Source organism: Sus scrofa, chromosome 14 (assembly GCF_054392235.1).
Source record: "Sus scrofa isolate SSC_HxYL_T2T_F1_AM1 chromosome 14, Sscrofa_HxYL_maternal_Yorkshire_Landrace_v2.0, whole genome shotgun sequence".
In the NCBI taxonomy this organism is placed as follows: Eukaryota; Metazoa; Chordata; class Mammalia; order Artiodactyla; family Suidae; genus Sus; species Sus scrofa.
In genome coordinates, this window is record NC_139396.1 from 94,827,683 (window position 1) to 94,849,406 (window position 21,724).

At 50.0% G+C, this 21,724-nt stretch overlaps 1 protein-coding gene across 4 annotated transcripts in view; it reads left to right on the forward strand.

Annotated features, from left to right (window-relative positions):
• FAM241B (family with sequence similarity 241 member B) overlaps positions 1–21,724 on the forward strand; it is a 161,274-nt gene that overhangs the window by 14,280 nt on the left and 125,270 nt on the right. The window contains exons 1-4 of one of the 4 annotated variants that reach the window (XR_014828058.1): positions 9,779–9,862; positions 11,227–11,376; positions 12,072–12,363; positions 18,994–19,131. Coding sequence is in view for 3 of the 4 variants with exons in the window: in XM_021072429.2 (XP_020928088.1) it covers positions 11,284–11,376; positions 12,072–12,341 (363 nt within the window). In the remaining variant the exon portion in view is untranslated. Of the gene's footprint in view, positions 1–9,778; positions 9,863–11,226; positions 11,377–12,071; positions 12,865–18,993; positions 20,001–21,724 lie in introns of those variants that run through there. The other 3 variants (XM_021072426.2, XM_021072425.2, XM_021072429.2) reach the window with 3 other exon arrangements.

The following is a 21,724-nucleotide window of genomic DNA, read 5'->3' on the forward strand; positions in this document are numbered from 1 at the left end:
CCACAGCAACGTGGGATCCGAGCCGCGTCTGCAACCTCCACCACAGCTCACGGCAACTCTGGATCCTTAACCCACTGAGCAAGGCCAGGGTTCGAACCCGAAACCTCATGGTTCCTAGTCGGATTCGTTAACCACTGAGCCACGATGGGAACTCCAATTCTGGTGATTTTAAACTTTAAAATACATCAATGTGATTATGACATATGACAAACACGGCATCTTTCCCTGTGGGATCAGTTGCCTCAAAGAAAAAAAAAGGGCTCCTAGAAACATAACATTACATCAGTCATCATATATATTAATCTTAAGATGAAAACTTATTATTGCAATAAAATATTGAACTTCATCAAGAGTAATTTAGTAATTTTAAATTAAGCATCTCTCTTAGTTTTGGCTTTTATAACTGAAACACCACAGATTGGATGGCTTAAAGAACATTTATTCCTCAAGGTTCTGGAGACTGGAAGTCTGAGATCAGGGTGCCAACATGGTTGGGTTCTTTTTTTTTTTTTCTTTTATCTTTTTAGCACCACACCCATGGCATATGGAGGTTTCCAGACTAGGGGTCTAATTGGAGCTACAGCTGCCAGCCTACACCACAGCCACAGCAACAGCAACTCGGGATCCGAGCTGCGTCTTTGACCTACAACACAGCTCACAGCAATGCCGGATCCTTAACCCACTGAGTGAGGCCAGGGATCAAAACTGCAACCTCATAGTTTCTAGTCGGATTCGTTTCCGCTGAGCCGCGAGGGGAACTCCCATGGTTGAGTTCTTGATGAGGGCCCTCTTCCTGGTTTACAGATGACCATCTTCTTGCTGTAGCCTCACATGGCTGAGAAAGAAAGGACTCTGGTTTGGTCCTCTTTTTATAAGGACATTAATCCCATCATGGGGGCCTCACTCTAATGACCTCATCTAGACCTAGTTACATCCCAGCGGTCCCACCTCCAGATACAGGGACTAGGGCTTTAACACGTGCATTTTGGGGGGATGTGACCCTTCGGTCCATAGCAGCATCGTTGAAACTTGCATTGTAATCTCAGTGAACTGGCCATGTCAGTGTACTCAATGAATGACATTTCCAGTTTGATTAATTGCCTATGCAGCATTATCTATCCTTTGCTCCTGTAAAGCTTTCTATCTGAAGAATAAACAAGTGTCCGTGGGCCTAATCCAACCTTGGTTTTGAAAATTTTGAAAAAACCAAAGAATTAGTTTCCAACGTTTTAAAAATAAGAGATCTCTCATAAAAATCTAAATTTTAAGTTTCCTTCAAAAAACTAATAATGATAGCTAGGCTGGGCTGCTATTCTCTCACATCATAGTTGTATGGAGCCTTTTATGAACTTGCTCTCCACAGCTTGTCACAGGTCCACCTCACTCATTTATGTGTCTTTCCTGGCTGCTGCTTTTGTGACATAATGTCCCACAACAGAGAGAATATCTGGCGGCTTTCGGTAAAGCTTATCACCTGATTTAATTATAACCGCATTTTTCACATCCAAAGATATTAAATACATTTTTTAAAAAGAAAGAAAAGGAAAAAAGAAAAGCACAGATCATACAATTAACAGGGAAAATAACAGCTGGAATATGAGAAAAGACAATCGACTGATGATGACACCAAGATGATTCAGATGCTGGAATTATCTGATGAGGACTCTTTTTTTCTTTTCAGGGTCACACCTGTAGCATATGGAAGTTCCTGGGCTAGGTGTTGAATCGGAGCTGCAGCTGGGCTTCACCACAGCCACAGCAATGCTGTTGCAGCTTGCAGTAACACCAGATCATTAACCTTAACCCGCTTAATCCTTAACCTACTGAGCGAGGCCAGGGATCGAACCCACATCCTCATGGACACTAGATTGGGTTCTTAGCTCCCTCTTATGAGGATTTTTATTTTTTATTTATTTATTTATTTATTTTTTATTTTTTTATTTAAAAAAAATTTTTTTTAATTTTCCCACTGTACAGCAAGGGGATCAAGTTATCCTTACATGTATACATTACAATTACATTTTTTCCCCACCCTTTGTTCTGTTGCAACATGAGTATCTAGACAAAGTTCTCAATGCTATGCAGCAGGATCTCCTTGTAAATCTATTCTAAGTTGTGTCTGATAAGCCCAAGCTCCCGATCCCTCCCACTCCCTCCCCCTCCCATCAGGCAGCCACAAGTCTTTTCTCCATTATGAGGATTTTTAAAGCAACCATCATAAAAATGATTCAATAAGCATTTGTAAATTCTCTTAAAACAAGTTGAGAAAATTATAGCCAAAAAAGTAGAAAAACAAACAAATTATAGAACTGCAAAAGCACAGTAAAAGAAATAAAAAATTCAGTGGATAGGTTTAATAGTATAGTAAAAAGAATGGAGGACAGTGAACTTGAGGATAGCTCAATAGAATTTACCCAATCTGAACAACAGAGAGAAAATGGAATGAAAAAAAGAACAGAGTCCCAGGAACCTTTGGGACAATAACAAAAAATCTGACATTCATATCATTGGAATCCCAGAGAAGAGAAAGAGAGTGGGCCTGAAAGAGAAATAATGACTGACCACCTCCACCCTCAGAATTTGGTGAAAGACATAAATCTACAGGTTCAAGAAGCTGGGTAACCCCAAAAAGGATAAGCCCAAAGAAATCTATGTCAAGACATATTATAATTAAACTTCTGAAAACTAAAGACCAAGAAAAAAACATCTTGAAAGCAGCCAGAGAGGAAGAACACATTAATCTACAGGACAGCAAATTCTAACAAAAGCAGTTTTCTTATTTGAAACATGGAGGCCAGAAAAAGTAGCCCACATTTTTCAAATGCTGGAAGGAAAAACTCAAATGCAATTTATATGCCCAGTGAAACTATCTTTCAGGAATGAAGAACAAAAGAATACTAAAATAATTTGTCACTAGCAGGCTTAGCCTTAAAGAATGGATAAAGGAAATTCTTTGAATAGAAAGGAAATGATAAAAGAAGGTCTTTTGGAACATTAGGAAAGAAGAAAAAAATGAGAAGCAGCAGAAAAATGAGTATTTACAATAGACTATCCCTCATGAGTTTTCTAAGTCATATACAGTATAATGATTGAAATAAAAATTATAACACCATCTGATATTCAAGGCAATGCTATTTAAGTGTGGAGAGAGGTAAAGCTATTTAAATGGAAGTAAGGTTTCCACACTTCAGCTGAAGTGGGAAAATGCTGATACCAGTAGACTGTGGTTAAGTCATCCATCTATCTGTCTGTCTGTCTGTCTATCTATCTATAGTAAATCCAGAAAAACCACTTAAAAAAAAAACTGTACAAAGTGATACATACAAAAACACTGTAATAAAGTTGGAATCCTAAAAATATTCCAGTAACCCACAGGAAGGCAAAAAAGAGAAACAGAGCTTCTTTTAAAGAGTTCTGGGAGTTCCCGTCATGGCTCAGTGGTTAACAAATCCGACTAGGAACCATGAGGTTGCTGGTTCAATCCCTGGCCTCGCTCAGTGGGTTAAGGATCCAGCGTTGCCACGAGATGTTCTGTAGGTTACAGACGCGGCTTGGATCTGGCGTTGCTATGGCTCTGGTGTAGGCCGGCGGCTACAGCTCTGATTCGACCCCTAGCCTGGGAACCTCCATATGCCGCGGGAGCGGCCCAAGAAATGGCAAAAAGGCAAAAAGGCAAAAAAAAAAAAAAAAAAAGGAGTTCTGGCTGTTTGCCTGATAGAAGAGTTTCTTCCTTCAGTTCGCCAATGTTAACTGTTTAGTATTACATTATACATTTTAAAACTTGAATTACTTGTTAAAGAATCGAGTCTCAAAAATATCCATTGAATGAATAAACACTGTTTTTATAAGAGGGAGATAAGAAACAAGTAGAAAAATTTTAATGGCAGAGTAAGACTTAACATATCAATAATTACCTTAATTATAAAACCTCTTAGAGCTAATAAGTAAATTCAGCAAGGTTGTGGATACAAGATAAACATACAAAAATCAATTGTATTTCTATATACTAACAATGAATATGTGGGCACTGAAATTAAAAATGAAATACTAGAATTTCCTCTGTGGTTCAGCAGGTAAGGACCCAGCATTGTCACTGCAGTGGCTCTTGTCACTGCTCTGGTGAAGTTTCAGTCCCTGGCCTAGGAACTTCCACAGGCTGCAGGTGCGGCCAAAAAAAAAAAAAAAAAAAGAAAGAAAGAAAAAGAAGAGAAAAAGAAATACCATTTATAATCTGCATGCACATGTGCACACACACACACAAATACAATATTTGGGTATAAATCTAATAGAACACATGAAGGACTTGAATGTTGAAAACTGTATTATGCTGATGAAAGACGAAAGAAGTTTTTTTTTTTTTTTGTCTTTTTGCCATTTCTTGGGCTGCTTTCGTGGCTTATGGGAGGTTTCCAGGCTAGGGGTCTAAACAGAGCTGTAGCTGCCAGCCTATGTCAAAGCCATAGCAACGCGGGATCCGAGCTGCATCTTTGACCTACACCACAGCTCACGGCAACGCTGGATTGTTAACCCACTGAGCAAGGCCAGGGATTGAACCAGCAACCTCATGGTTCCTAGTCGGATTCGTTAACCACTGCGCCACGATGGGAACTCCCTAGAAGATCTAAATAAATGGAGAGACACACCATGTTCATGGATTGGAATATTCAGCAAAGATGTCAATTCTCCCCAGATTAGTATACAGGCTTAACACAATTCCTGTCAAAAATTCAGCAAGGTTTTGCCACGAGATGTGGTGTAGGTTGCAGACACAGCTCGAATCTGGCTTGAATCTGGCGTTGCTGTGGCTCTGGAGTAGGCTGGCGACAACAGCTCCGATTAGACTCCTAGCCTGGGAACCTCCATATGCCACGGGTGCGGCCCTAAAAAGACAAAAAGACAAAAAAAAAAAAAAAAAAAAAAAAGAAAGAAAAGGGAACTGAAACTATGTCTACTTGATTTCCAGATTATATAGCTATAATATAGCTTATTATGTAGCTATAGTAATTAAGACTGTGCAGCATGAGGAAGGATAGACACACAGGTCAATGCAACAGAGTAGAGAATCTAGAAATAGGCCTATACAAATATGCTTGTGATTTTTTTTGTTTTTTTGGTTTTTGGGTTTTTTTTTTTTTTTTTTTGGCTGCACCTACAGCATGTGGAAGTTCCCAGGCCAGGGATCATGCCACAGCAGTGACTTTAGCCACAACAGTGACAACACCAGATCCTTAACCTGCTGTGTGACAAGGAAATGCCTAAGTGATTTTTGATAAGGTTGCAAAATCAGTTAAATGCAGGAAAGACAGCCATCTCAATGGGAGTTCCGATTATGGTTCAGCGGGTTAAGAACCTGACTAGTATCATGAGAATGTGGGTTTGATCCCTGGCCTGGCTCAGTGGTTTAAAGACCTCACATTGCCATAAGCTGCAGCATAGGTTGCAGATGAGGCTTGGATCTGGTATTGCTGCGGCTGTGGTGTAGGCCAGCAGCTGCAGCTCCCATTTAACCCCTAGCCTGGGAACTTCCATATGCCACAAGCGTGGCTGTAAAAAGAAAAAAAAAAAAAGTGACATTGCTAAATTTCTGTGAACATGCAGAGAAACTAGTATCTCATCCATTGCTGTGGGAGTATAAAATGATACAGCCACTTTGGAAAACAGTTTGGCAGTTTCTTATAAAGCTAACATACAAGTACCATATCATTCAGCAATCTGGGCATTTCTCCCAGAGAGATGAAGACTTATGTTCACACAAACATCTGGACACAAATCCTTATAGTAGTGTGCAGAAACACAATTTTATTTCTACCCTCAGAATACTCAGCTTCTGATACCTCTGATCACCAAATGTGTGTGTGTGTGTGTTTGGGGGTGGTCATTCTCCAAGCATTTCAGTGACACCAGCTGGCCGTCTTTCACTTCCATTCTGACACTATCTGCCTGGCATTAGCATCAGATCCCATAGGGTAAGAACTCAGTCCCATGAGACGGCCCCCTTGACACTTCCAAAGCCAATCCCACGCCCAAGTTGTTACTTGTGCTTCTGACTCACTGGATACTAGTTTGGTTAATTTTCTATAGCCACTCACAAAACTCAGGAATATAGTTTACTTTGTAGATTGTGTGTTACAAAAGGATATAACTCAGGAAGAGCCACCATGTAGGTAGGATCTGCTACTCTTTCTGGTTGTTTTATTTCCTGCTCCGGAAATAGTGGAAGATGACTCTGAGAGATGCTGTTGGTTCTTATAGGACTTAGGGATGGTCCCCCTCAAACCACCCCCCTCTCCTGGCTCCCCATAGGGCCCAGCACCATTGAAATTTCAGTCCGGAACCTCAGCCAGGCCCTGAACATATGTTCCATCCTGAAAGGAACAATGGGGCCTCCAGGCTTAATTAAGACCCCACAAAAAGCGCTCGGCTGGCCTGGCCTTATTCTCTGCTTTTGGTTCCTTTTTTGCTGACCCCACCCCCACACTGCTGTTTCTGCTGCTTCCTCTGTGGAAGGGATGAAAGGCATCCACCACCCTCTGGGCTCCTCCACTCTCCTGGCTCATCTTTTCTCACAGTCTGACTCCTTCCACTCTTTTTCCCCGGAAGCAGCAGAGGCTGAGGGTTCTGATGCCAGGCTGCCCAAAGCCCCCATGCCCAGTCCAGCTGCGGAAGTGGGAGGCCAGCAAGGGCCTGCCTGCCTTCCAGTCCCTGCAGGGCTGCCCCAGGCTGGAAGCCCCTGGCTAGCCCTTGGGATTGTTGCCCAGGCCAGCAATTGGGGGTGGGAGGTGGGGCTGTTGTCTGATGCTGGGGAGGCACAAAGAGCCTACAGTGCAGTGCTGAGGAATCTGTATTCATTTGAATCCTGCCTCTGCACTGACCTCAGGCTGGTCATCTAGAGTCTGAGTCTCAGTTTCTTCATCAGCAAAAGGGGAACAACAACATATACTTTTCTGGGAGTTCTCCTGTGGTGCAGTGGGTTAAGCAGCCAGCATCATTACTGCAGCAGCTCGGGTCGCTGCTGTGGTGCGGGTTGGATCCCTGGCCTGGGAACTTCTGCATGCCACAGGCACAGCCAACACACACACACACACACACACACACACACACACACACACACGCGCGCGCGCACGCACGCACGCACACACCCGTTTCCTATTTCATAATTCCAAAAGGATGATGTGGTCTCTTGAAAAGCTCTTTGGAAGTGGTAAGGACTCTGCACTCTGGGGTTATTATTATTACATGGAACAATGAGAACTGATGTTTGTGCTGCTGATATTATAGTTGGGGGGTGGGGGTGGGATTTAGCGTGCATAGAGAGCGTATTTGGGTAGATGGGCCCAAGCAAAGCAGGACATTGGGTGGTGTACTTTGGGGAGACCGAAGAGCCCAGGCTGTGGTGCTGAGGGAAGGAGTGTGGGTAAGAGTGAGCTGGGGCTAGATTTGGAGGGTGGTCGGCACCTGCCCAGGGGCTGAGTCTTATTGGAGCAGACCGTAGGGAACCATTGCAGGTTTCTGAGCAGGGGAGACACCTGAAAGAAGTGGAGAAGTAGGAAGAGTGAGTCGCAGCCTCCTGAAGCTGTTTTGATGGGTAATAATAGGACTTTTCCAAGTGCAGTCAAACACTCCTGCCTCCTAAAGCCCTTCTCGACCCTCTCAGTCATCTCCAGCTGGACGGTCTTCCTTTGGCAGCAGTTGTAGAAACATCCCTTATTTCCTCCCTTGTTCCCCCAAGGTCTCTCTCTTCTTGGGGTTCCTTGGGTATGCGCCCCATTTACGGAGCTCTGTTCATGGAAGACAGTGGTTCTCCACTGTGGTTGTTCATTAGGATCACCTGGAATTTGTCTTAAAACCTCTTCATGCCCAGGTTTTATCCCACATTCATGGCCTTGGCACCTCTAGGGTGGGACTCAGGCGTGGGGATTGTTTTTAAACATGCCAGATAATTCCAATGTGTAGACAGTTTTTTTGTTTTGTTTTTTTGTTTTTTGTTTTTTGTTTTTGTTTTTGTTTTTAGGGCCGTACCCATGGCATATGGAAGTTCTCAGGCTAGGGGTCTAATCGGAGCTACAGCCGCCAGCCTACGCCACAGCCACAGCAATGTCGGATCCAAGCCGCATCTGCAACTTACACCACACTCACAGCAGTGCCGGATCCTTAACCCACTGATTGAGGCCAGGGATCAAACCCCCAACCTTATCAGATTCCTAATCAGATTCATTTCCGCTGCACCATGATGGGAACTCCTGTGCAGACAGTTTTGAGATCTGCAGCCCATCTCTGACAATCAGGCATCCTGCCTTGGGGTTAGCCCTGCTGCGTATGCGCTGTACCCACCAGCATCGGGAGTATAGGGAGAAAGAGTACTAGGATTTCAGTTTATATTTATTTGAAATTCCTTTTTTTAAAAAAAATACATGCTTTACAGTTGATTAAATGTAGTAATGACATAATAGCCAGTAGCCCCTGAGCACTTACTGTAGCCAGGCTCTTATCTAAGCACTTCTCACTAAGCACTTAGTGCTTCACAAAAACTGGATGAAGTGGCCGCTGTTATTATCTGCATTTTACAGGTGAAGGAACTGAGGCCAGAGAGGCTGAATAATTGGCCCATCAGACCAGCAGAAAGCAGCTGAGCCGAGATTCAAACCCAGGCCGGCTCTAGCATCCATCTTTTATCCAGAATGTCAATCTGCTTTCACAGTCCACATGTATAATCTATAGACAACAAACAAGATACAGATATTGAGGAAACCTGCTCAACATCTTTTACTGAAAAGGTTTCATAATCTAATTAAACCGTGATGGCAGACGGTGAACCCCTGAGGCAAGGTTTAAGTTGCAGTCTTCTTTCTGTCTCCCCACTCAGGGGCAAGGGGGCATCTAAGTCTTTATATATACCTAAAATATCTACTCCCCGAAACATTTGCTGGTTGATAATCATAGCAAATGGTTTTCAACACTTGCCACTTGCCAGAGACTCTCAATCTTCACGACAGTCCTGAAGGTAACTGCTGATTTGCCTCACTTTGCAGATGAGGAGACTGAGTACCTCAGTTAACTTGCCAGAATCTGTTCCAAATTGTAGGACTGCAGAGCCCTTCTCTCCAACGGGTGAACGGGGGGGGGGGGGGGGACGGACAGAGAACAGCTTATGAAGGGGGGCGGGGATTGAAAACATTGGGAAAGAGGCAGAGGTTGATCTTTCACTCACTCCTTTGCCACGTGGTTCCCTTTGCAGGACTGCCCTTCTATTCGCCTGACAGGCAAACTCCTACCGACCCTTCCAGTCCCAACTCAAAGGCAACCTCCTCCAGGAAGCCTGCCTTCCTTCACGTGGCGGTTACTTGCACCTGCCTTGCGGTTCATGCCTCATCTTCCCCACGTAGAGTTCCCCACTGGAACTGGAGATGGAGTTCTTTAAGGGCTGGGCTGGGTCCTACTCAAGGGGCATCGACCGAGGAGCGGGCTTAGCAAACTCATACTGGGTGGGGACAGAGCCTGTTGTCACCCAAGCCAGAGGCGCACCGGCCCCCTGGGTTTTTCCTCCTTGGGCTCTGCTTCTCTTTCCTCTTCCTCTTCTCCCTCCTCTTTCTTCCTCCGCACTCGTCTGTCTCTCTCCCTCCCTCCCCTCTGGTCCTACCAGTTGGCTCTCCGCTCCTCTCCCACCCACTTTCTCCCTCCTCCTCGGCCTTGCGCAGCCCCGGCCCAGCAGCTGCAGTTCCCTCAAAAGCCTTCAGAGGGCGCGGCCGCTCCACTCGCTGGCCGTGCTGCTGCGGCGCGCGCTTCCTGTGAGGTCAGGTGGGAGGAAGCGGCTTGGGAGCCACCGGGAGTGGACGCAGCCGAGCCCTGGGAGCCGTGCTCGCAGGTGAGTGTCCTGCCCTGGGTTGGGGAAGCGGAGGCGCACCCCTCCCCTCCCCCAGGCCTGGGCTCGGTAGCCTGGGCAGCGGCCCCTCCCACCCCGGCAGCACGCGCCCCCCCTTCCCATTCCTCACCCCCTTAGTGTCAGGTGCAGCGAGGGCCCACCGCGCCCTTAGCCCACCCAACTGGGCGGGATGACAAAGCACGGAGGGACTGGCCTCTGCAGGGGCCAGCAGGCTTCAAAAAAGAGGCCCCCCTGCCCCAGGCTGTGGGCAAGAGAGCAAGGGCTCTTGACCCCTTTTGGCGCGTGTCTCACGAGTGCTTTTGAGAATTTAGATGAAAACTGTGAATCATCTGAGAAAAAAATGGCCTTTACCCAGGGAGAGCTGGGGGAGAGGCGTGGGAGTTCCCCACCCCCACCCCCAGCCCATGGACTCTTTTGGGGTTTGCAGGTGGGGCCTTCCCTGAGCCACAGCAGCATCTCCCATTCCGTATTTCCAGAAAGCTGGCCCTGCCCTTCTGGTGTTGCCTGGGAGAGGTGAGGGCCAGGTGAGGGTGTGCCCTCTGCAGGAATGCCGCTCTGAAGGGTCTCCTGCAGGGAAAAGGCCCAGGTCCTTAGCATCTACTCCCTGAAAGATAGCACACTGGACCATTTTTTAAGGGAAGAGAAATGGAGACATTGGGGATCCTGGTGTCCTGGACTCCCTACTTAGTACCCAGAGACAGGCCTAGGGCCGGAGATCCTGGCTTCATGTTCTTCCTCTACTGCCCGTGGATGAATGGTCCTGGACAAGTGAATTAAACTTCTCTGGGTCTCCAGCTGTATCTGCTCAGGAGGAGTGTTGGGAGGCTGAGCTGAGCCTCAGTGGACTTTCGGCAGGGCCTGGGCATAGCAAAGGTTCTTGTCCCCGTTGTTGCTGCTGCTGCTGCTGGTGGTTAATAATAAAACTTCCTTCTTGGAATTCCCATATGGCACAGTGGGTTAAGAATCCAGCTGCAGCAGCTCAGGTCGCTGCGAAGGTGTGGGTGCCATGGGTTAAAGGGTCTGGCGTTCCCGGAGCTGTGGCATAGGTCTCAGCTGTGGCTCGTATTCAGTCCCTGCCCCAGGAACTTCCATATGTTGTGGGTGCAGCCATAAAAAGAAATAAATGAATAAAACTTTCTTCTCCAAAGATCCTTTTGATAATTTTCTTAGTGGATTCAATGTCTGAAAGATTTTTGTCTGGCAAACAATTTGCATTGATTTCTCTCCTTGATTAATTAACTAGGTAAACTGCCTGCTCAGTGTGGGTCACTGATGTGAGCACCCAGAATTTCAGTTTTAACCAAAGACTAAGTGTCTTTTAATCTCTGGTACCTTTTTTCCTTCAGGCGTTTTGCTGTCTGAGGAAAGGCGCAGCCCACCAGGGACCCATAGCTCCTGGAAGGATGGTTCGCATCTTGGCCAATGGGGAAATTGTGCAGGACGACGACCCCCGTGTGAGGAACACAGCCCAACCACGCAGTAGCACCCCTCGACAGGTAGGTGCCCAGCCCCATGGAGGGGCGGCTGGCCTCCCATCCTCTGTACCAGTTACTCCTTAGCTCCCAGAGGCCCCCTTGCTGGTCATTAACCTTCACTAGTCTGACGCCCTCTCTGCAGAGAGCTGAACATGGTGACCTGGGGGTTTAAGACTTGGGGACAACCCCAGTGGATTTATTGCCCAGCCCTCTGCCTCCCTAGCTCGCCTTACTTCAGGCAGCCTTCAAACCCAAGAGCTCTGTCTCCCTTTACCTGGTCAGCAACCCCCACTTTTAGAGTTTCTCGAGCAAGAGGGAAGCTGGAGAGTAAGTGGAGAAGATGAGTCCATGGCTACATGAGATGTGTTTAAAGGAGGGAGTGAGGAGTGTTAAAAATGCCTGCCTGGAAGGAAGCGGTGCCCTCTAGTCCCACCTCCTCGCCCTCTTCCTCTTCTCAGCCCCAGGCACCTTCTCCCTGGCGTGACATAGGGAACACGGACTGGCATTTTCTGTGCTCTGAGAGCTTGTGACTCAGTGGTTGGAATTCCTGTGGGTGGCATGAGGGGGGAGGTTGCTGGGAAAGGAGGGCGTGGCCTGGGTGGTTGTCGGAGTGGGCGTGGCTCCAGGTGGCTGAGGGTTCCCTCCTGCCTCTGGGGCTTCAGCTCCAGGGACCCTTTCTCTGGATTCACTGGTCTCTCTCTGTCTTAACCTTCCAGAGCTTTCTCAATAGGGGCCACGGTGCCCCCCTGGGGGGTCCCAGCCCTCGCCAGCAGCAGGCAGGTGCCAGACTAGGTGCTGCTCAGTCCCCCTTCAATGATCTCAACCGGCAGCTGGTGAACATGGGCTTCCCCCAGTGGCATCTGGGCAACCACGCCGTGGAGCCGGTGACCTCCATCCTGCTCCTCTTCCTGCTCATGATGCTCGGCGTGCGTGGACTCCTGCTGGTGGGCCTCGTCTACCTGGTGTCCCACCTGAGTCAGCGGTGACCTCCGGGGGCTGCCGGGGCAGGTGTGTGGGAGAGGGAGCTGCTGGGCCTTGGTGTGAGACAGCACATGTGGGGAGGGGCTCCCGGGGTGCCTGGAAGGTGTGCTCAGAGTGTCCGTTTTTGCGTTGTGTTAAGCATGCGGCCGAGGAAGCCTGTAGTCCGACATTCCCAAAGGACCGGATGCTCCTTCATCCCCTGAGATGTGTTTAGGTTGTACGGGGTGTTAAGCACAAAGTCAGAGCGAGAAAGGGATTCCCTGTCCAATTCTCTTCCAGTCCTTTTACGCCAGGGAGAAAGGCTCCACTAGATGCCAAAATGTTCTCATGCCTCTGGAACGGGCTGACGTCCCCATCCCTTGGGAGCAGGCCTGGGCTAAGGGCAGGTGGGAAAAGTTGCCAGACTTTTATAGCTCCGTTTTGTTTTAATGGTATATTTTTATTGGCTACCTTTTATTTATGATAAGTGGTACCGGCATTCTACTTACCGTGGTGGCGTTTTCAATAAAGACATTTAAGTAAAAGTGAGTCCATGTAAAGACATTCGTAAATAATTGCACAGCTGCATGCAGATCAGGAAGCCGTGGTGAAGGTGGTTTGGGAGTGATGGGTTGGGGATGGTGGAGGGGGGCATTTGACCTCTGAGGGTGGTTTCTCACCTTTAATTGGCAGGCTCTGGGGACAGGGTGGGAGGCCAGGTAGAGCCTGGACTTGGGCCCCTTGTCTGATGCTTGGATAATTCTGTCTCTCTCTGAGATGTTGCTCTTCGTTGGGGCTGGGAGTGGGTCCTCTGGCCAGAATGGCTGATGAGGCTATGGGGTCAGGACAGCCGGGGTGCAGGTCTCCTTTGCCCAGGGGCTCTGGCCAGCGGCTGCTCAGCCTCCCAAGGCTTTCATAGTCTCTAACCTTGGCACACTCTCCTTAGAAAGCAGAGGTCTTTGAGTTCCCCAGTGGCCTAGTGGGCTAAGGATCCATTGTTGTCACTGCTGTGGCTTGGGTCACCGCTGTGGTGCAGGTTCGATCCCTGGCCCTGGAACTTCTGCAGGGGGTCTTGGCACTGACTGTTCAGTGCATGTGGGATGAGCATTCCCTGCTTTTCATGAGTGGAGGCCTTGAGTCTTGGTGGTGGAGGCCTGGGTCTGGGTGAGGCGGGCAGAAGTGGCCTTGGATGACTGAGGGCTGCTGGGGAGCAGAGTTGGCCGTGGATGACTGAGAGCTCTGCACTTGAAGTGGGCTGACCCTTAAAGATCAGAGAGAGACTGGGTGAGCTTGCGAGCTTCCATCACCCGGGGACAAGATTTGTCACCCTCCTCAGGATCCTTCCAGGTCTGGCGGTTTGGGGGAGGAAGGCAGGATTTGGAGATGATCTTGAAAGCCAAGGCCAGGGAGCAAACTATCATGGGGTGTACATGGGGGAGGTTGGGGGAGAGACAGAGACTGATTCCATCCCTCCTGAGAGCCCACAGGGCTGCAGCAGGACAGAACCCTCTCCCCAGGTCCTTGTGCCCACTGCTGCCTTTGATGGGGCCGGCAGTGGCCTTTATCACAGACATTCTGGGGATGCTCTGTGCTATTCAGATGCGACTCCTTTCTCAGGGTTTTCTGTGTCTCTGTTTCCACAGACAGGGAAGGGAGGGTTTGGTTCCCAGTGACTCCCCTGGGGCCTGGGCAAGGGAGGTGGTACCCAGGCCTGACTGGTGTCCCCGCTGCTTCCCATGGCGTCTCCTGCTCAGCATGTCTGCCACCTGCTCACCCAATCCCCAGGCTCCTGAGGCTGCCGTGGAGGAAGGAATGACCCCTTGAAGGAATGATCCCGCACAGCTGAGCTTTCCCTTGTGGGACTCTCCGAAGACATAAATCTTTTTTTTTTCTTTTTTCTTTTTTTTTATAATTGTTATTTCCCCAATGCAATTTTTTTTTTCTACTGCACAGCATGGTGACCCAGTTACACATACATGTTACGCATTCTATTTTATCCCATTATCATGCTCCATCATAAGTGACTAGACATAGTTCCCTGAAGACATAAATCTTAAGTGGACCCCCCCCCCATATGTAAAATCCCTTTAGGGGGTATGAATCTGAGTCCACAAATTCAGGGCTGAGAACTGTGTCTTTTTATAGAATTCGGTTTCCATTCCCAAAGCTCCTGACTAGAAGTGGACAGGCACCAGGGTGGGGGGCCTGGGGGGCGGGAGGAGCCCAGGGCCTCAGCCTGGTGGGGGCGGGGCAGCCTCTGCGGGACTCGTTAAGCAGCCACAGGGAGGCGGTCTGGGGTAAGAACAAGGTGAGTTGTTTAAGAAAGTAGTGCTCTTTGTTTCTGTAGATTGAGCCCCATCACCCCAGGACCCAGTAGAGCTGCTCTGGTTGAATTGGGCTGGGGGCCCGGGGACCCACCCCTTGACCTTCCTTCCCTCAGCCCACCTTCCCTGTGGCCCTCAGGCTCTGGGAGATTTGCTAACTAAGCTCTACTTCACTTATCAAGGTCAGGATCTGACAGTGTTGGGGAAGCAGAGGGAGCGTGCTGAGGAAGGCGCCCCCTGGGGTTGAGTAGCCTATGGAGCTGCTATAAGCTGGGGGCCTGTCTCTGCCTTTTGTGTGAACGCCCTAGGTAGGCTCTCACCTGCTGCACTGAGAAGTCATGGTGCAGGTGTGTTCTGAGCAGGCGGAGGCTAGTTTCCTGGGTGCTGGGTGCGAACCCTGCAGGGGCTGGGTGGGGCCAAGTGCTGCTGTGGTCCAGGGGGTGTCCTAGCTGGAGGCTCACTGGGGAGGGCAGGCCCTTCCTCTCCCGCACTGCTCCCCTTGCCCTGCCTGCCGCGTTACAGGACCCCCTAGACTGGGCCCCCTTGAGGGCAGATATCGGGAGGTTTTTGCTAATCTCCAGGGTGAATCCTTGGAGTCCTATGTCTCTGTGTCAGGTTGGATTTGTGGCCTGGCTACCTTGTGAGCCACAGCTGGGTTCACACCGGGCCTCAGCTGCCTCTGTGGGACTGGAAATAATCCCTCCCTGCCCTGCCCAGGGGATTGTTTTGACTCCCTGGTTGGAGCCACCAGTGTCCAACCATCTGTTCCTGCTCCATCTCCTAGGACCCACAGCCTCCTGGGCCTGCCCTTCCCCAAGGTCCAAGCCCTTTGCGGGGGGGCCTCCCCCTGCCCCCGCTCTACCCTCCCCGCCCTCAGCTGGCCTGCAGTTGGGACCACAGTTCTGTCTCCAGAGAGGAGGTACCAAGGCCGACAGAGCTGAACAGTTTCTCCCGCTCCAGGGCTCTCCCTGGGCCTTTTGGCAGAGGCAGGGGGTCTGGCTCCCTCACTGAGAACTCTTGCTCTATGAGTTGAAGAAAAAGCCCTGGTGTGGTCAGAGCCTGTCCCCAAGGACACCTGACCTTGAAGGCAGAAGAGGCCAGCTGGGCCCTGGAGGAAGCCTGTCGCTTTGCAGACCCTGCTCTCCTTTGGGGCCTGTGACCTTGGACGGCTCACTTGGCTTCTAGGGCCTTGTTGCTCTTCTCTAAGGAGGGACGATGATCTGTGCCCCTCCTGCTGCCTGGAGTGGTGGGGGTCATCCTTGGCGTGGTGGGTGAGGGAGAGGACAGGGTGTGGAGGAGGGGACTGCCCCAGCCCTGCACCCCTTCCACAGATGCTGCGCTTGGACCACAGCTCCTGGGCTGTGGGCTCAGCCAGAGCAGCTACAATGCCTAGCCTAAGGCGCCTAGGACCTCTGGCTGGGGCAGTGCTGGGCTTCTAAGACCGGTGTCACTACCCACCCCTGTTCTCCAGTCGGAGAAGAAATGCAGCTGCTTCTCTTGCTCCTGGAAGCCAGGGGCTTGTCACAGGTCTCAAGTGTCAGGATAGGAGTTTGCTGTGTGCCTGACGCTGCTAAGTCCTTGACGTCATTTAATTGTTACCAGAACTGTATGATCTGGGTACCATCACTGTCATCCTTATTTCACTGCTGGGTACACCCTAGAGCATTTGTAACTTGCCCCAGGAGCCCCCACCCCTCCCAGCCACCCTGAGCAGCGGGTGGAGCTAGGATTCAGACCGAAGCCAGGCCCACATTCTGGACCACTCCTCTCTTTGCCTGTGGTCTCTTTCAGAATCGCCTGCAGACTTGTTACATGGGCAGATTCCCAGGCCTCACCGTAGACCAACTCAGAAGTGCTGAGGCCTCTTACCTCTGCCTCTTACCAAGCCCTCCAGGAGGTTATGATGGTGGTTGTGGGGGAGGGGTCATTCATCCCCTGACTGTGCCTGTGGCCCAGAGGGAGGAGGAGGGAGATGGGGGATGGGGTGACAGGCCTCACTACCTGCTGGGCCCCTTGTGACCATCAGACCAGTCTGTGAGGGCAGAGGGCCCGGGGTGGGTGCCAGGATGCAGCTGCAGCCGCCCATCTCTGGGTGCAGTCACTGAATGGGCTGCAGCCCTCTTCCCTCCTTCCCTGAATGTGTGACGTTTTCATTGCAAACAGACCAGGGGAGAAACTCAGTTACTTCATGTAGGGCCCCTGAAGGATCGTGCAGGTGAGGGTGACGGAGGCAGAGAGCTTTGCCCCCAAACCTGGATGGAGAGAGAATCCTGCGCCCTGTTCAGCAGAGTGAGACTGTGGGACGAGCAAAGCTTACCCCTCTTTGTGCTGCCGCTGGCCCAAAAGAGCAGCGAGAGAATGTTCAAGAAGCAGATGGAGTGCTTCAGAGGGATTGCTGAGGGTGTATGGGAGTGATCCTCTGGTTTAGGGGCAGGGGGTGGGGGAGATCTGAAGCCATTTGGCCTTAGGGACCCAGAGCTTGGGAGGAGGCAGAGGAAGCTGTCCAAAGAGGCTGGGCCTTTAGGGCAGCTGCCTCCAGTGCTGGGCAGGCAGTGGCTGAGGGCGGGAGGGCTGGTCTGTGTTCACTGGGCCACCAACTCTCTGCCCTCTGGTGTTGTGCTCAACAGGAGACTGGATGCCTGGGTTCAAATTCCTGGCACCACCCCTATTACCCAGTGACCTTGGGCAAGGTCCGCATTCTCCCTGTCCTCCTCTGCACCTCCCAGGGGCGGGAGGATCAGTAGATTATTTCATGGGAAGCACGTAGCAGTTTCTGGCACAAGGTTAGTGCTTGATGATACCATGTTCACAAAGCAACGGCATTAGTGGTTATGTAATACTCTTCTTTAGAGCAGCGCACATTTAACTTAAGGTATTTTGTAAAGGAAGCCTCGCATTACTGTTGTAAATGGAAGGCCAGCCAGCGTTACTTGCCATTCATAGTAGATATTAGTACAAGTCAATTCAGTGTAGAGAAAATAACACAATTCCATTTTCACCATTTAGCTAACCACTGCTGGCGGCCACGGCTCTAAGCCCAGCGCTTGCTTTCTTTGTTAAGTAATCAGGATTTAGAGAGGTGTTAAAGACCCACTAGCATCTCACTGAGACATTCTTGATGGATTCAGAAGACTGAAGAGAAATGAAAAGGGAATGATTTTCCCATCAAATGATTCAGTGCTGTGTTTGTGAATTGCTTACAGTTAACTTGGGCACCCCAAATCATTTCATGCCCTGCCACGTGAAAGCATCCCAACACTGTGGGAAACATTATGTGATCTTGGACAAGCTATTTTTAAAATCTGTTTTTGAAAGATAATTTGTTTGCATGGTTCAAGGATCAAGCAAAGTACACAGGCATACAAGGCAAGTCTCACTCCTTCCCCATCCATCCATCCATCCACCTACCTATCCAACCACCCATCCATCCACCTATCCATCCACCCATCCATCCATCTATCCATTCCCTCTCCCCTATAACTGCTGTTCTTAGTGTCTTTTAAATCCCTCCAGAACTCATTTATGCAAATATGTGCAAACACAATTATACTAATTTTGTTTTCTTTTTTATATAAATGATAGAAAATTAGACACATTTTCTGCCCTCGCTTTTTTGCTTCACAGTGTATCATGGACACATTTCATATTAGCACATAGAAACCTGCTTCATTCTGTAGAGTTTTGGTTTTGGGGAGAGTTACTGGCCCTCTTCTACCCACGGTGGAGTCATCTCTACCCAAGGGCCTTGCAGCTCTGACCCTACACAACTCCAGGAGGCTGTTTCTCCAAAATGGGACCCTAACCGAAATGTCCCCCTTCTTCAGGGCTGAAGTGAGGAAGCTGCTTGGATGGTTTGTTCTAGGTCTGCAGACAGTTCAGCAAACATTCAGGGAGTGTCCTGTGTGCTGGGAGACGTTGGGACAGGAAGAGCCTCAGAAGTCACACCCAGTTGATTTTCTCTATTCCTTTTGCAGTCAAGTGGGATGGGGTGCTTTTCCTGTCTTCCCCAGGTTTTGTCCAGCTCAGTTCAGCGAGAAGGTGAGGTGAAATCTGTCTTTCTGAATCATGCTGCACCTTAAGGCACCAGGATGGGTTTCCTTGAAGGCCCTTCTCAGCTCTAATACTTGACAATGCCTACACATCACAAAGCCTTGCCCACAGTAGGTGCTTAATGGACCTTGCTGCCGACATGGCCTGACATTGCCCTTGTCACTGTCCCTGTCCCCCACCCACTTCCCACCATGCTTTTGATGAAGATCTAGATGGAGATAGAGGGAAGCCATGCAGAGTGACACAGCCTCAGGCTTTCTTCAGCCCTGGCTTGGCTGGTGAAGTTCTGTTTCCCCTCCTGCAGGAAGACCCTGGAGACCCCAGAGATATGTTGGTACCATGGCCAGAAGGGCTGTGAATGTTGTACGATGGCGCCATCTGGTGGAATGTGCAGGAGCATGACCTCCATCCTTCCATCAAATCTTCCTTCCTCCAGACGCAGGTGAGTGCTCAACTCAGCCCAGGCTTATGATGGCCTTGTATTTCGGTGATGGCAGAACTCAGGTTTCTCATGGAAAGTGCAATTCCATTGAAATTTACTATGGTCTTGTCCTGAGCTAAGAGCCTCATCTCATTTCATCCTCCTACAAAGAAAAATACAGACAGCGACTCTGAGGCTTGGCGAGGTTAAAGCGACTCACCCATGGCTGCACAATTAGGAGATGGTGGATCTGGGCTGGGAGCCCTAGTGGAACAGAGCGGGGAGGGTGCAGGGGGCTGAGGCCCTCAGGAAGAGGCTCTGTCACCAAGGGCACAGGCTCTTGTCTTGAAGCAGAGCCCCTGGTATTTGAGCGTCCCAGGCAGGAGATGTAATAAGAAGTCTCACACTGGGTGCTGTTGTAGCCCTTGTCACCCAGGTGGCTCTGGCAGGAGAGACTAGCTCATTCTCTAAGGCTGGGCTGTCTCTAGGTGGGAGGCTGTGTCTAGTGCAGCCCCGCCCAGCACAGTACCCACCGCACCTCCGCATTCACCTGTCTTCAGTTTCCTTTGACAAATGTGATTTTGTGATCTGGTGTCATTCAGGACACTGCGTCCCTTGCCTAGTGCTTGCCTTTTTCACGGGAGGCAAGTTGTTGGGGAGTCAGATCTTTCGATCGCTTGTTGTGTGCCTTCGGGCAAATTACTTACTTGGTTTCCTCATCTGTGAAATGGGAATAAAGTACCATTCAGGGCAGTTGTGAGGTCCAAATAGTAGACATGTATACAGTGCCTGGTGCATAGCGGCCTGCTGTGGATAATGGCTCGTATCAGATCCCTTGTGCTGTGCTCATTGGTGAAAATGGGCTGTCTTATTCCAATTGTGTTTAAAAATATAATTTACTCTTGAAATTCCAGGAGGAAAAAAACCCTGAAAACATTTCTCACATAGCACTTAGGAGTACATGGCAGTTAAGAAGCTTACCTCTGAGGCATTGGGGAGGAGCTCTCAGTAGCCTAGGGGAGCGTATTTCTTTTGCAGCTTTGAGCTCACCCAATCTTGAGAAACCGTCTTCTTCAGATGAAGTGACTAAAATCCAGGTGCTTTCAGCAAGGGATGGGGCAAGGCGACAACAGATGCCTGGCAGACAGTGTTCCTTTCCCCGTGACAGTAGTTCTCAACCCCTGCCCTGGGGCGGGGGGGCAGGGGGGGGCAGAGTGTAAGGTCCGGTCAGACTTTCTCCAGGCAGGAGCCTCTCTCTCCAGGGGGCGTGGAGTCTGTGGTCCCTGCCCCCTCGCACACCAGACTAAGTTCCTCACACGCCAGACTAAGTACTTGGGTCTTTTTTGTGCTCCCAGCCCCCGATGAAGGCCTGGGCCTAATCAGAGCTTAGGGATGGTTGAGTGAATTACATGAGAAAGAATGAATGACCAGCCGAACTGCAAGAAGGGGGACCCTGTGGCAGAGGTCACCCTTCCTGCCTTGGCTGGGTTGATCCTGTTGCTTCCAGTGGTTCAGGGAAAAATGTCACCCGCACACTCGGTTGTAAGAACACACAGCCCCCCTCACCCAGCCCCCAGCACATGTGCTGGAAAAAGATGGAGGGAGGAAATAGGCAAGGAGGGCAGAGGGAGGGAAGAAGGAGGGGAGGAGAAAACCTGGGCCAGCAGGGGAAGTGCAGCCCCAAGCCAGGGCTCTGGGGGCTTCCCAGTTTTCCTTCCCCTCTAACAGATTTCTGAGGCTTTGTGGACCTACGAGCTTTTTCAAACTGCAGAGGCAGGGCAGGGGCTGTTGCAGGGGCCTGCGGCATGTCTTGTGCTGCATCTTCTGGAGCTTAAGCTTTTGCCTCCCTCTCAGTGGGGCCCCCTTGGTAAAGGGAGGGTGACAGGGAACTCTGGTGCGCTTCTGGGCCAGGCTGCCCTTGAATCACGTGGGGCTTCAGAGCCCCCGCCCAAGTAGCAGTATGAGGGACCCTGAGGGAGGAGATCTGGTATCTCCCTTCAGACTCAAAGAAATACTCCAGACAGGAACTAAATTCTGGCTTGAGTCAAGGGATCAGAGCCTATCCAAGCCATAAAGAGCTCTTCCAAACCTTCATTGCACAGATGGGATGTGGAAGCCCAGAGAGGGACCTGATTTGCCAAGATCACACACCAGATGCGATTGCGGCTCATTGGACTAAAGAGTTCATCTGGCCCGGAGGCCGGAGGCCGTGGGAAGCTTGGAGGAGGGTACCAGTTTGACACCTGGCTTGAAGAGGCCGCCGAGGAGGCTCTGTGCTGCCTTTTCCCCAGTAGTCACCAGCAGGTGGCACTAGGCACACAGTGGCCACTTAACTCCCAGGAAAAGAGAACTGCAGACCCATATCTGGGACTAATTAGGGCAAAAGGCTGGTTTGGGGGCTCACTTCCAATCATCCTCCCTCTGGAACTCTGTGCTTGGGCACCCTGGGAGGGGAGAGCCTAGAGGCCCAAACGGGGTTCCTCTAGTTTCAGACCCTTTGGGGGGTTGTGCTGTCAGTGAGCAGGTGTGCTCCATTTACTCATTTTGAATAATGATGAAGTAAAAGCAACGAGGACAGGTGGGTGCCTGGGCTCTAACTGGCATGAGGCTCAGC